General features: G+C 36.5%; 1 protein-coding gene across 1 annotated transcript; it reads left to right on the top strand.

Annotated features, from left to right (window-relative positions):
• The first annotated feature begins 421 nt into the window (after positions 1-421).
• LOC135587650 (ubiquitin carboxyl-terminal hydrolase 2-like) lies at positions 422-11,885 on the top strand. The gene is made up of 2 exons (XM_065079282.1): positions 422-3,654; positions 11,275-11,885. The coding sequence occupies exons 1-2, from the start codon at positions 824-826 to the stop codon at positions 11,507-11,509; spliced, it is 3,066 nt and encodes a 1,021-aa protein (XP_064935354.1). The 5' UTR covers positions 422-823; the 3' UTR covers positions 11,510-11,885.
• The last annotated feature ends 317 nt before the right edge of the window (positions 11,886-12,202 follow it).

The raw sequence follows: 12,202 nt of genomic DNA, 5'->3' as shown, positions 1-12,202 counted from the left end.
TTTATTTTAAATGATCATATACTTGAAAAGATTATTTTATATATCATCATTATTATAATCATCGGTTTAATAGGAGAATATATTTTTTTTAATGTTCTTTCACATAAGATGCCAACAGACTCTTTGTATCTTCAATAGTTGATGTGATATTTTCGGGACTGATTAGTTTCTATATATCATTGATGTGATATTTTAAGGACTGATTAGGTTTCATATATCAAGTATCGATTAATCCAAAATAACGAACACATCAATATTAGAGCTTGATAAATTCAGAATAGATTTGCGAACAACTGGTGTCTATTGAAAGTGTATACTGGAACTGACGGAGCTCATCAAGTTCGGCCTGTCTTAACCGAGTCAGGTGAGTCAGAGGAATGTAACCGAGTCACATGAGCCGGAAGAGTATTCCGTTCCGGTTTACATCGATTTGGATAAAAAACCCTCGTTTGCTTTCTGGGCGACCCAAATAAAAGGAGTCGCGATCTCTCCACCCCGTCTTCCTCTCTCAATCCTAAATCCTTCAGCTAAACAGCTTCCTGGATTCTAATTTCAATCCTTTTTTCACTGCCCTTTTACTCTTTTCAGGTGCAGATCGTATCTGTTTCTCTCCGTCGCCTGAAATCTGAGATTTTTTCGAGCGAACTTTGGGAGTAGTTTTGAAGTCCTGAGTTCTCGATTTTGTGCCGAGAAGTCCGTGCTGGAGATCGCGATTTTCCTGTTTGATTCCCTATTTTGGATCGTCAGTTACTCTCTCCTTTTTTCTTTTTTTTTTTTTTCATTTTGATTCATTTGATTTTTGGATCATCGTGATTGGGAATCGATGGGGAAGAAGATGAAGACCAAGGCGCGGAACCCTCGCAAGGTGCATCCGCGGGCTCCGTCCGGATCTGCCCAACCCATCGTTGGGACGACCGATCCGAAGGAGAACAGTGAGTATGAAAATGTGAGGCATGAGCAGTGCGGTCATTACGGTAAGGGTAGTGCCGAGGTGAATCAGATTCTTTCGGAAATTTTGTCATCGAAGGTTGCAGTGGCTTGTGAGCACTGCAGGGAAGAGCCTGCTGCTAAGAGAGGCGGGGGTAAAAAGGGTAAACATCAGAAAAAGAGAGAAGGGGCGGTGAAGAACTCGGAGATAGGACCGGAGTCGCACTTAATTTGGGTCTGTTTGGATTGCAATCGCTATTTCTGTGGGGGAGCAGTGAGCGATTCGGTGCCCTATGGCCATGCCCGTCGGCACTCGAAGCAGGAGCGCCATGCTTGCGTGGTGCGATTGGACAATCCTACGATCGGATGGTGCTTCTCGTGCAGTTTGGCAGTCTGTGTTGAGCTGCCACATGTTGTGGTTGATGCAGGAGAGGTTAAATTAGAAGATGGAAGGGTTGAAGGTGGTGGGATCGAGCCTCCAACACCAGAGGGCAGCAAGGGGTATAAGATCAGAGGGTTATCCAATCTTGGGAACACATGTTTCTTCAATTCGGTGATGCAGAACCTTCTTTCCATAGATATGTTGCGGCATTACATGGTGAACTTGGATAGGCCTATAGGGCCACTTACTATGGCATTGAAAAAACTGTTTGATGAAACCAGAGGTGGGACAGATTCGAAAAGTGTGTTAAGTCCAAAGAATCTTTTTGGATGCATTAGTTCAAAGGCCCCGCAATTCAGGGGATACCAGCAGCAGGACAGTCATGAATTGCTACGTTGCTTGCTTGATGGGTTGTATGTAGAAGAGAGAAGTTCAGACAAAACACAAGATTCTTGGAATGATCAAAATATGGCTACTTCAAATTTGGGGAGCACTGTGGTGGATAACATCTTTGGTGGCCAGCTATCAAGTACTATCTGTTGTGCTGAATGTGGGCATACTTCCATAGTCCATGAACCATTTCTGGATCTATCATTGCCAGTGCCTTCAAAGAGGATTACTTCTAAGAAGGCTCCACCACCTCCACCTAAAAGGAGTAAGCCACCTTTGAAAGAAAGGGATAAATCTCGGAGGTTCCGAGAAAAAGGTAGTGCAAGAGGATCTGTGGTCATGGAACAATATCGACCGGAAGAAAGAGTTACTTCATCAGTGGAGTGTAGTGAGTCATCCGGTAATGCATCCAAACCAGAAGAAAATGCTGATTTGATATTAAATGACTCAGATAAAAGTAACCATCTCAGTGCTGCACCAGGAACAGAACAAAATATTGCTTCGGAGGCAGAGGATTCCTCATGGATGGATTATCTTGCAGAGCCCACTATGACACCGGATGCTCTAGATTTGGGTTCCCAAACTTGTGGGAACTCTGTTTTGCATTTTTCTGAGAGTGGTCAGATATTCCAGAGTGAAAATAATATTCCAGTGGAGTCAGAGGTTGACAATTCTCCCAAGGAGCTGATGGTGTCTTCAGATTCTTGTGGAGAAAACCCAAGCAGAAATGATATCTCTTCTTCATGTGCATATGATTCTGGGGTTATTTTACTTCCTTATGATGTGCTGGATCGTACCACAAATGCTATGACTGGTGTGACTTCTCAAAATCCTGATAACATGTCTTCATCTGATAATTTAATGAAGGAACCAAGTGTGCAGGCTGCATCTATTGTTGATTCTGAACAAGCAGAAGTTGACTTTGATGGATTTGGTGACTTATTTAATGAGCCAGAGGTTACTTCTGAACTCAACAGAGATATTGGCATGGCTGAAGAGATGGCTGTGACACTTTGGGCTAATAACAGCAGTGAGTCTAATCAGGAGGAGGTGGACGATAGTAATGCTCAAGTATCAATTGAAAGTTGCCTGGTGTTATTTACCAGTGTAGAGCTTTTGTCTGATGAGGATGCTTGGTACTGTGAGCACTGTTCTGAGGTGTTGTCCAATGAGATGACTACTGATAGAACTAGCAAGAGCCAGACTTTAGCAACACTTGGTCAGTCCGACATAATGAAACCTTGTGTTGATGATGCTCAAGGCACAAGTGAAAATGTTTCTTCCAATTTGCATGTGGATTGCCTGAATTCAACTGATTCCAAAGAATTAGGCGCCAGGGAAACAGAATCCACGTTTGCTGACATTGAGTTACATCCACAAAGGCCTGATACTGACCTGAAATCACTTGATATTGTTGGTGAAACGGAAAAAATGAGATGTAAAAATGGAGAAATCATAGAAATCGTTACTGGGAGTAACATAATGATGCCAGGCTCCATATTGTGTGATCAAATAAGCAAACCAATTGTTGTTCTAGAGGATCAGGAATTGGTAGATTCTGGGTTTGATAATCAAACCACAAGTGGTAAGGAAGATGTTCCAACTAGTGGACAAGCTCTAGGTAATACTTTGACTAGTTCCCCAGGTAATACTGGAGCAAGCTTGTCGAATTCCTGCAGAAATGACAACCTTGATGTTAATCATGTACCCAAAAAAGGTTCAAATTATTTGAGTCAAACTCATCCAGGCAGAGATAGAAGGGTCAAAAAAGAGGAGCCTACAAAGAGGAAAGTGAAGAGGGATGCAACTAAAAGGATTCTGATTAACAGAACACCACCTATTTTAACTATACATTTGAAGAGATTTAGTCAAGATGGACGTGGCCGATTAACTAAGTTGAGGGGCCATGTATTCTTCCAGGAGATGCTTGACTTGAGGCCATATCTGGATTCGAGGTACTTTTTCTTTTAAATAATTTTTATCCTATTCATATAGCTATTTATTTATTTGGAATCTTTGGAGTAGAAATAAATATTGTGTATTGACATGCCAACACACCAACACAAGTATGTCGGTAAATGATGTGGTATGAATAAAGAAGAGAGGAGGAGGAGGAGCAGATTTGAAGGAGAAGAGGAGGGGAGGAGTAGTTCCCAGGCTAGCGACAAAGAGCAATGGGCGATGAGCAGCAGGCAGCAGTGAGCGGTATATGTCACGAGAGAGTTCGAGGGAGTCAAGACAGAGAGGTAGAGGGACATATCATGTTGTTTAACCATAAAACAAAATAAATGAGTAGAAATAGAGAGAGAGCAAGAGAAGAGTGAGATTAGAGAGACTAGAAGAGACAAGATGCATTTTTATTCAAATATGAACTGTTTCATCAATTGACAAGTTCCACTATTTATAGAGGTTTGGATGCCTTGCTATAATCATTAATGGTAATGATTCCCAAGAGTAATCTCCTAGAGAACTTGTATGTCTTTTGGAAACCCAAAATGTGACTTCTAGGAGATATAATAATCTTTTGAAAAAAATTTATTACAGCTTAGAAGTAAAAGAGTGCATTTAATACAAGAGTGCAGAGTACACTTAATACAAAATTAGAGTCTCAAGATTAACACTTAGAAAGACCAAAAGGACTCTTCATTTTTTCACATAACTAATTGATGACTTTTTTCTGATTTCTTTGCCTAGAATAAGCTTTTCTAAAATTCTTTATAAACTTGGATGGTTCTCGATCAATTGGACTGCCAAGGGATGGTCCATGGGCCGGTTTGCCATTTGACTTGTAAATACTAGCTGGGATGGACCATATATTAAAAACATGCTTTTAGCTACATGCTTGCTCGTTTGCATTCTAGGCAATTCGACGGGTTTGAAGAACTTGGCAATTCGATGGGTTTGAAGAACTTCTAATCTTAGCTTACTATCTTGTTAGTTGTTGACACTGACAATGAGAAACTCTTGCATGTCTAGGAAGATGTGATATTAGGCAAAGGCACCTTGACTTTTCAATATATCAATCAAGATAGTTTCATTGTCCTTGAAATTATCCTAGATATATGATTTATTAAAGATTTTGACGTGGAGATATTTGCTTAATAATGATGATTTGTTTAAAGTCAAGACATTGGCTTCTGCGCTGATTAACTGTCATAGCAAATTCTTTGATATATACCTTGCAGTTGGTGAAATTCATGAAACTAAGTAATGAATGGCAGGAAATTCATCGTACTTTCAGTGTCTTTGAGTCATGAAATGTGTGTGAATATACTCAGTTTACTAGAATCTTATTGTTTTCAGCTCTATGAATACATGGTGCACTATTGCACTCACGTATTTTCTTATAATAGATAGAATGAGATAAATTTCTTATGTATTCTGTGCAGGAAATTAATGTCCTAGATAGATAATTGATCTTTTTATTTCTATGTCAAGTACACTTTGTCCTTTATATGGAAACCATTGCTGTCATTGATCTCTTAAACCATAATGAAGATAGTGTGGACCAGATTCTTCACCTTGGTTGATGATAAAAGTTGTTGAATGACATTATTTATTATGTTAGTCTCAATTTTGCATTGTTTAACTGTTTCATGACCTAGAAGCAAGACCACATTCTGGTATACTTTTTCGATGGATGCAATTTGTTATTTGTGTGATCACATAAAATTCCATCTGTAGATAGTTAAATTGCTATCTACAAATGTTTAATTGTTTAATTGTTACACCTTAAATATTTGTTTGGTGTTGGTGTACTAGATCCATTTACCATAGGTTGTGGGTTTGAAGTCTCAACTGACATATTTTTGAAGGTGTTAGCTAGCTTAGCTAGTAAAAACCTTGATAGATTATCGTAAGGGCTTGGCTCGAATCTCACCTTCATCATTTATCCTTTACAAAAAAAAAAGTTAAATTGCTCTTGAAGGCTATTCTTATAATTCTACGGTTCTAATGGTTGCAAGATGTCGGAAAGTAGGTACGTGACAAACTTGTACAGCGTATCCATCCCTAAGCATGATAATATGTTTGGATACACACCCTTTCTTTCTTGATCTTTCCTCCCTTCAGTTTTGTCATTTACTTGATCATCTCAGCTTTCGTCAACACCACTGACCTTTTTTGGATGATGGCTTTATCATGGTTCTAAATACACTCTGTACCATTCCATACTCGGTGGTATTTATCATCTCGTTGGGGAACCAATATGTAGACTTCCTTTTCAGGCAGTTCAAATCCGATACAGTGGTTATCACCCAATGACCCTCTAAAACCAAGCTTACTTCCCTGTCCTGGCTTTTTCCTTTTTTATTTAGGGTTAAATTCCCTTGCCCTCGGCCTCTCTCTCTGTCCTTCCTCTTGATCTCTTACATGCTCACCTTTCTAGCACCATCATTTCTCCTCTCCTCTTCACTTCTCTTCCCCGATCCCCTTCTTATTCTTCTCCTTTTCCTCCTCCCGTGGTACATACAGGCGTACCATGTGTCTGCACGCATGTGCATACAGGACCCCCACTAGTCCACCATGTGTCTGCACACGTGCATACAGGGCCCCACCAGTCCACCTGTGGACCAAAACAGATCTGGTATACAAAACTTCAAACTCTAGGCTTTACTACTCTTACTCAAGGAGCACATTGGAACTGAAATATGAAAATTGCTTACATGTTTTATTACAGATTTGGATGCTTATGTTTCAAATGACCAGTATGAAGTCCTTTTTTCCCTAGTTTGGGCTTTAAATTTTTGCTTCATTGAATATGATTAGGTTTCTAAGTATTTTACTTCAAAATAGATGATAGATGGCTCGGAGGTCTACCCTAGAAGGAGATAAATCCTTCACTAATGGCTAAAGTTTCAGTTTAACTTACAAATTAAGAGACATGAGAAATATCAGATGTTGAAGTGGGAGCTATGGAGGACTAAAAATGGGATTTAATATTATGGATGGAAAATTAAAGAAACCATTGTCACATATTAAATATTTTATATTTAGGTTGCCAATTATATTAAAATTCTTCCCTTCTTTTCTTTCTTTTCTTTTGTGCTCTGTGCTCTCTGTGTGTGTAGGAGGTGTGTGTTTTCTTGTATATCAATGGTTTCCATTGTCTTCAGTTAATTAGGGAAATTAAGATAGATGATAAGTAGCAAATGCAAGAATATCAAGTGGAGCCAAGATGGTATTTTTAAAAGGAACTCCTTGCTTCATTTTTCCCTTCTCTTTTTCATTCTGCATCTGTTGAACATCCAGAAACTGTTAATAAATCTGCTCAGAGATTTAATAGTTGAAGTATGGATAATCTAAATGCTTCTGTTAATGTAAACTGAACCTTCATAATGAAGATAAGGTTGATTGTAGACTCAAAGTTGAGTCTAATTAGGTAGGTGAGTCTAGAACTGCCAGGCTTAAGCTTTTTATAAAAATATTTTAGTACTTCTTGGATTTGATCTATGGATTTTTTTTTAGTTTAATTTGTATCATGATATTTTTCATATTATAGTAGTTTCGTTATTTTTATCAAATATTGGAAATGATTATTTATTAAATTTGATCATATTTTAATTAGGTTAGGATTTTAATTTTTAAATTTTTGATAAGATGTTAATAGTTAAATTTTGGAATATAATTGATTGACACAAGAGGAATGAACGCAGACTATTAAAGATAGAAAAATTGGGCAGTTTGATGCACGATGCAATTGCCAATGGCATTATACAAAAATCATGATTGAGAAAAAAAGAAAGTGTAATTTTTAATTCTAATATTTTTTTTCTTTGTTTTCATTTATCCTGTAAGAATTCTTTAATGATGTAATTATGTTATATTCTTAATGAAAATTTTTCTTCATCATCTGATAGCCATGGGTTTTTTTTCTCTTACCTCTTATAGTATTTCCTCTGGTTTCTAATTCCTGTCTTAAACCTTTATCTTTTATTTCTTTCAATCTTTATTTACTATTCTTGACATATTGTTATTACTACAATGATGAAGACCTACTGCAATGATCATAGAACCATTCTCCTCCAATATATGAGGTCCTGTGCTTGTATCAAGTGGTATCAGAGCAGTTGGTCATATTGCATTAATCAGTATCAAACCTAATTATCTTGCATCACCTTGAGCCCATGATTTCTTGCTTTCACTTCTCTTTACTCAGTTCTAATCACGTTCAGAGATATACCCTTTATCTTTCATTAATTTAGTTTTTTCTACATGAATATAATTCATCTTTGATCACTTGTTTTTTCTACATGAAATTTTTACTCATTAATTTAGTTTTTGCACCACTTTTATCATTGTAGATCATAGTTGGTCAAAAGAATATGAATTGTAGTCATCAATCATCATGTTACTTGAGCATGTATATGTAAACACCTATGTGAAATACTGGCATCATTTTCCCTAGCCAGAACACTGTACAGGGACTGTCAGTTAAGTCTCTTTTAGTCCTCATTTATGGTGACTTTGGAGTGACAGTGCATATTGATTTGGGTATGTGGAATTGGATCCCTTTTAAAAATACATTATACAAGAAATAATTGGAGAATAATCTTGTTTAGAAGAATTCCTGATATGGTGGTTCGACATGCAAATTTGGAGGATTTTATCTACCAAACTTTTGTAGAAGCTTATAAAGATTGGACTGCATGAATTGTCACCATCAGTTATTCAGTATTGTGTTGGAGTCACACCCGTAACATGTAACTCCGATTCTGGAGAAATTGCTGTTGCAAATTCTCATGTTTCTGTGCTAAGACATATCGAATAATTCATTATGGGAACGAGTATAAGTTTGATTTGTTGATTTATGTTTTGTCTCTATTCAGTTGTTGACAACCTTATTTCCTGCTTAATTTTCTTTCCTTTATGTTGTTTTCTCTGTACCACATCATAATCATAGTGTAACACGATGATTAGATCAAGCACTACTAATATTTGGTAACTTATTGAAGTCATGAGATTTTAGATATCGCAGTTGTCTAATCATATCCAGATTACCGATTATCAATGGAGGTTTTGAACTCCATTGGACAATCTATTAGATGTGCAGAGAGGAATTTATTTCACTTTACATAAACAGTAAGAAAATTGATATCTAGAGGAGTTTTGATGAGACTATCACATTTGATAAGCAGTCCAAGCTTATTGTCATTGCAAGAAACAGGAAGATAATGAGGACATCATATGTTAGAGAATTATCATGTGGAGAGGATGTATGTGGGGCATGTTATTGGAAGTTTAGCCATGTGTTTGTGTTGGTTATTTTACCAAGTAACAATTATGCAATGGTGCAGGGAGGCTTTTTCATGTGAAGAATTCAACTACTTTGTTTTGGCCATAGTGAATTAATATGATGATACACTGATGGAAGAGCAAAATAATTTTGACATGATGGAAATATGACAGAAAAAAATAGCAATATTATAGATGATGATATAAGACGGAAAGCGTGAAATGGTGTCTGACTTTATGAAATAACTCCATCTACAATTTATTCTATGAGGAAGCACCTTTTGGTATTTCTACATTTCAAATGGACCATGCTTTGACACAAAGCCATCATGAAAATTAAACATGGGTATCTGAAAATAGGTAATGCTATCCTATGACAGTGATCATGAACAAAACAAAATTCTCTGTTGTTTCTTCTTTCAAATTCCATTTCATTTTAATAACTGTAATAGCTTAGTGAGGAGCAGTAGAGGGTATGGGTTTGTAAGATAAGTCGAAACCCTTTTGTTGTAATTTTCAGATACTTTCTGATTTTAAGATAAAATATAATGGTGGTTCACCTCATATTTTGATGGCAATTTTATAATAGCAAAGGCTGATATTTTTGAGCCTGGAGGTAGATGTTAGTTACATTATGCATCAACTGAGAATTGAAAGAGGTTATTTTCTTCACTCTTTTTTACCAACTGCTTAGACCACTGTTAAAAATCTGTTAAGGTTTCATGTTACTTGTACATGAAATTGTTTTGTTTGTGTCATTAGGATTTTCTATTGATATGTTGCATCTAGTGGGATATATTGGTAATATACTATGCAGACAACTTGTTACCTTTTTTGGATGATATGTTATTTGAGTTGTCATTCTATTAGAAGGCAATGATGACATGCCTTTAAAAGGGGCTAATTTGTTAACAGATGACTGTTAGAAAAGAGCCAATAATAAGGGATAGCCATCTCATTTTCCACTTGTCATAATATGACGTCAGGGAGAAATACAGCGGGTTATGTTGAATTTAAGAATGATATTTATCGGTCTACTTTGTTGGAAGGATCTTATTCTAGTGACCCAATTATGCTTAAGAATGTAAAGAGGAAAAACAGAAAAAAAAGAGAGTGAGAATCTGTATTAAGCTTTATATCTTGGTAAATCAAGCATATAATTTGATAGTTATGATTTAATATTAAATTTTCACTTATAGCTACATGTGTGTTCTTGTTGCTTACCACAACACTGATGCTATCTAAGATTTTTTGTTTTTTTACATATTAATTGATCTGAAAGCAAATTAAATGCTAGTCTTATATTGTTTTCTTATAACTAAAAATTGCTTTAGATTTCATAATATATCTTTGTTTGTCTTCATAGCATATATGAACTTTTGGTGCTTTAAGGCAGAAAACATTATCTACCAAGTAATGGAATGTGTGCTGTATTGGTGCTTAGATAGAGGAAATTTTCTGTGATTGATCTGGTGAATTATTTAATAAGCATATCTTGGGATATGTTATCAGCAAGACGTTATGATGATTTATCTAAGCTGTTCATTGGTCCATGTGTTTGAAGTTACACTTGTTTTTTTTTTTTTTTTTCATCTGTTTCTTTAACAGAAGAATCAGTGTGGCCTTTACCAAAATGAGGAACTATTTAAAGAAAGTTCCACAGTTTGTTTGCTATAATCGTGAAGATCTTTGTTTAAAGTCCAATATTTCTTATCCTACTAGAATTAAATGGTTGATCACAATGAATCAAGAGCATTGATTTTGCTGTGAATCTTATACTCATGTAGTTTCTGAAAAAAAGCCTTTCATCATATGTAGAGGAAATTTCCTCTATTGACTTATTTTCTACATGAAGCTTCACCAAACAATTGAGTGGTTGAAACACAAGTGCCAGGATAATGAAAAAATTAACTTTCAAAGTACATTTTTCTAGTAGCTCCAAAGTACCTTTACCTGAAAACCTCACTTCACAACCAACAGAAACAGCAAATGCATCTACCCTTCTACTTCATTTAGAGAGCACAAATATGCCAATTATTCTTTTTCTTCATAGTTTTCATGGCTGTGATGTAATTACTCTCTAATTTCAGCATTTATTAGCATTTCCTACTGGAAAGTTGGTCATCAGATTTAGATAAGACACAAACAAAGGCATAGCACGAACTTATATTACTTCAGACATGTAATCCTGATGGGCAGAGGCTGTTATTCCATGTTAAATTGTTTTGCTTGTTTGATTGAAGGAAAAAAAAATTAAAAAAGGATCAAAATGGATGGAAGCTGATGTTCTTAAAAGGCAGATCAAGCTATATTCCAAATTTATTGCTTGTTTCCGTTGGCAGGTGCAAGGAAGAAGAGAAGTGCACGTATCGACTGCTTGGGGTGGTGGAGCACTCAGGGAGTGTGTCAGGTGGCCACTACATAGCTTATGTGAGAGGTGAAAGGAACAGCAGCAAAGCTCATCAGGACAAAATTTTGCCCTCCTGGTTTTATGCTAGTGATGCTCATGTCAGGGAGGCTTCTCTGTCAGAAGTCCTCAAGTGTGAGGCCTATATTCTGTTCTATGAAAAGATGTAAACAATGATTTTGTTCACGAGGAAAGCCACTTTCAGGCAGGTGCAGAAAGTTAACTACAGAAGCATGCATGCCATAGGAAAGCCCCATGGTCTACAACAACACAGGCACTGTGGATGTTATTTCTTTTGGATTCTTGGGTTTTGGCTTTCCACCTCATTGCAAATTCCATTGGGAGAGGCAACGAGACCACGAGTTTATTTTCACCCATTAATTTTTCCCCTCAGATGACGCCTACAAAGTGGAATGTTGTTTGAGCTGACTATACCGTTTGTATCCCATATTTTGAAAGATGGGGTTACATTAAGAGCAATGATCTATATACATGTGAATCCTCCATTTTTCATTTGGATGTCAGATTTCTATTCTTGAGGTTATACATTTAGCTGTCTAGGCTATTGGTTTAAAACTGACAAGTTACCAATCTAAGAGCCTGCTGAACTCATTTTTTATTTTTCATAGTTCATTTTTTTTTTCCATAGACATGATGTGTTTTCTCGATGGAGTCTGCACTGAGCTAAATGACATCATCCAGTTTCTTGATATATACAAATAATGTATCCTTAAATGATAGATGAATTGCATATATGAGCCATAAAGAGATCAACATGGTTGAATAAGCCCCACCAACATCTGGTTTCTGTTTCTGTGTTTTTGAGGTCATAAGCAAAGGTTTTACTGCGTGATCATTTGATC

Source organism: Musa acuminata, chromosome BXJ1-8 (genome assembly GCF_036884655.1).
Source record: "Musa acuminata AAA Group cultivar baxijiao chromosome BXJ1-8, Cavendish_Baxijiao_AAA, whole genome shotgun sequence".
Taxonomy (NCBI): Eukaryota; Viridiplantae; Streptophyta; class Magnoliopsida; order Zingiberales; family Musaceae; genus Musa; species Musa acuminata.
Note: the sequence above shows the minus strand (reverse complement) of the source record. Positions and strands in the feature narration are given on the sequence as shown.

Coding starts and splice junctions, on each gene's coding strand:
- LOC135587650 (XM_065079282.1), top strand. CDS start 824: ATGGGGAAGAAGATGAAGACCAAGGCGCGGAACCCTCGCAAGGTGCAT. Junction 3,655..11,274: donor AGGCCATATCTGGATTCGAG/GTACTTTTTCTT, acceptor TTCCGTTGGCAG/GTGCAAGGAAGAAGAGAAGT.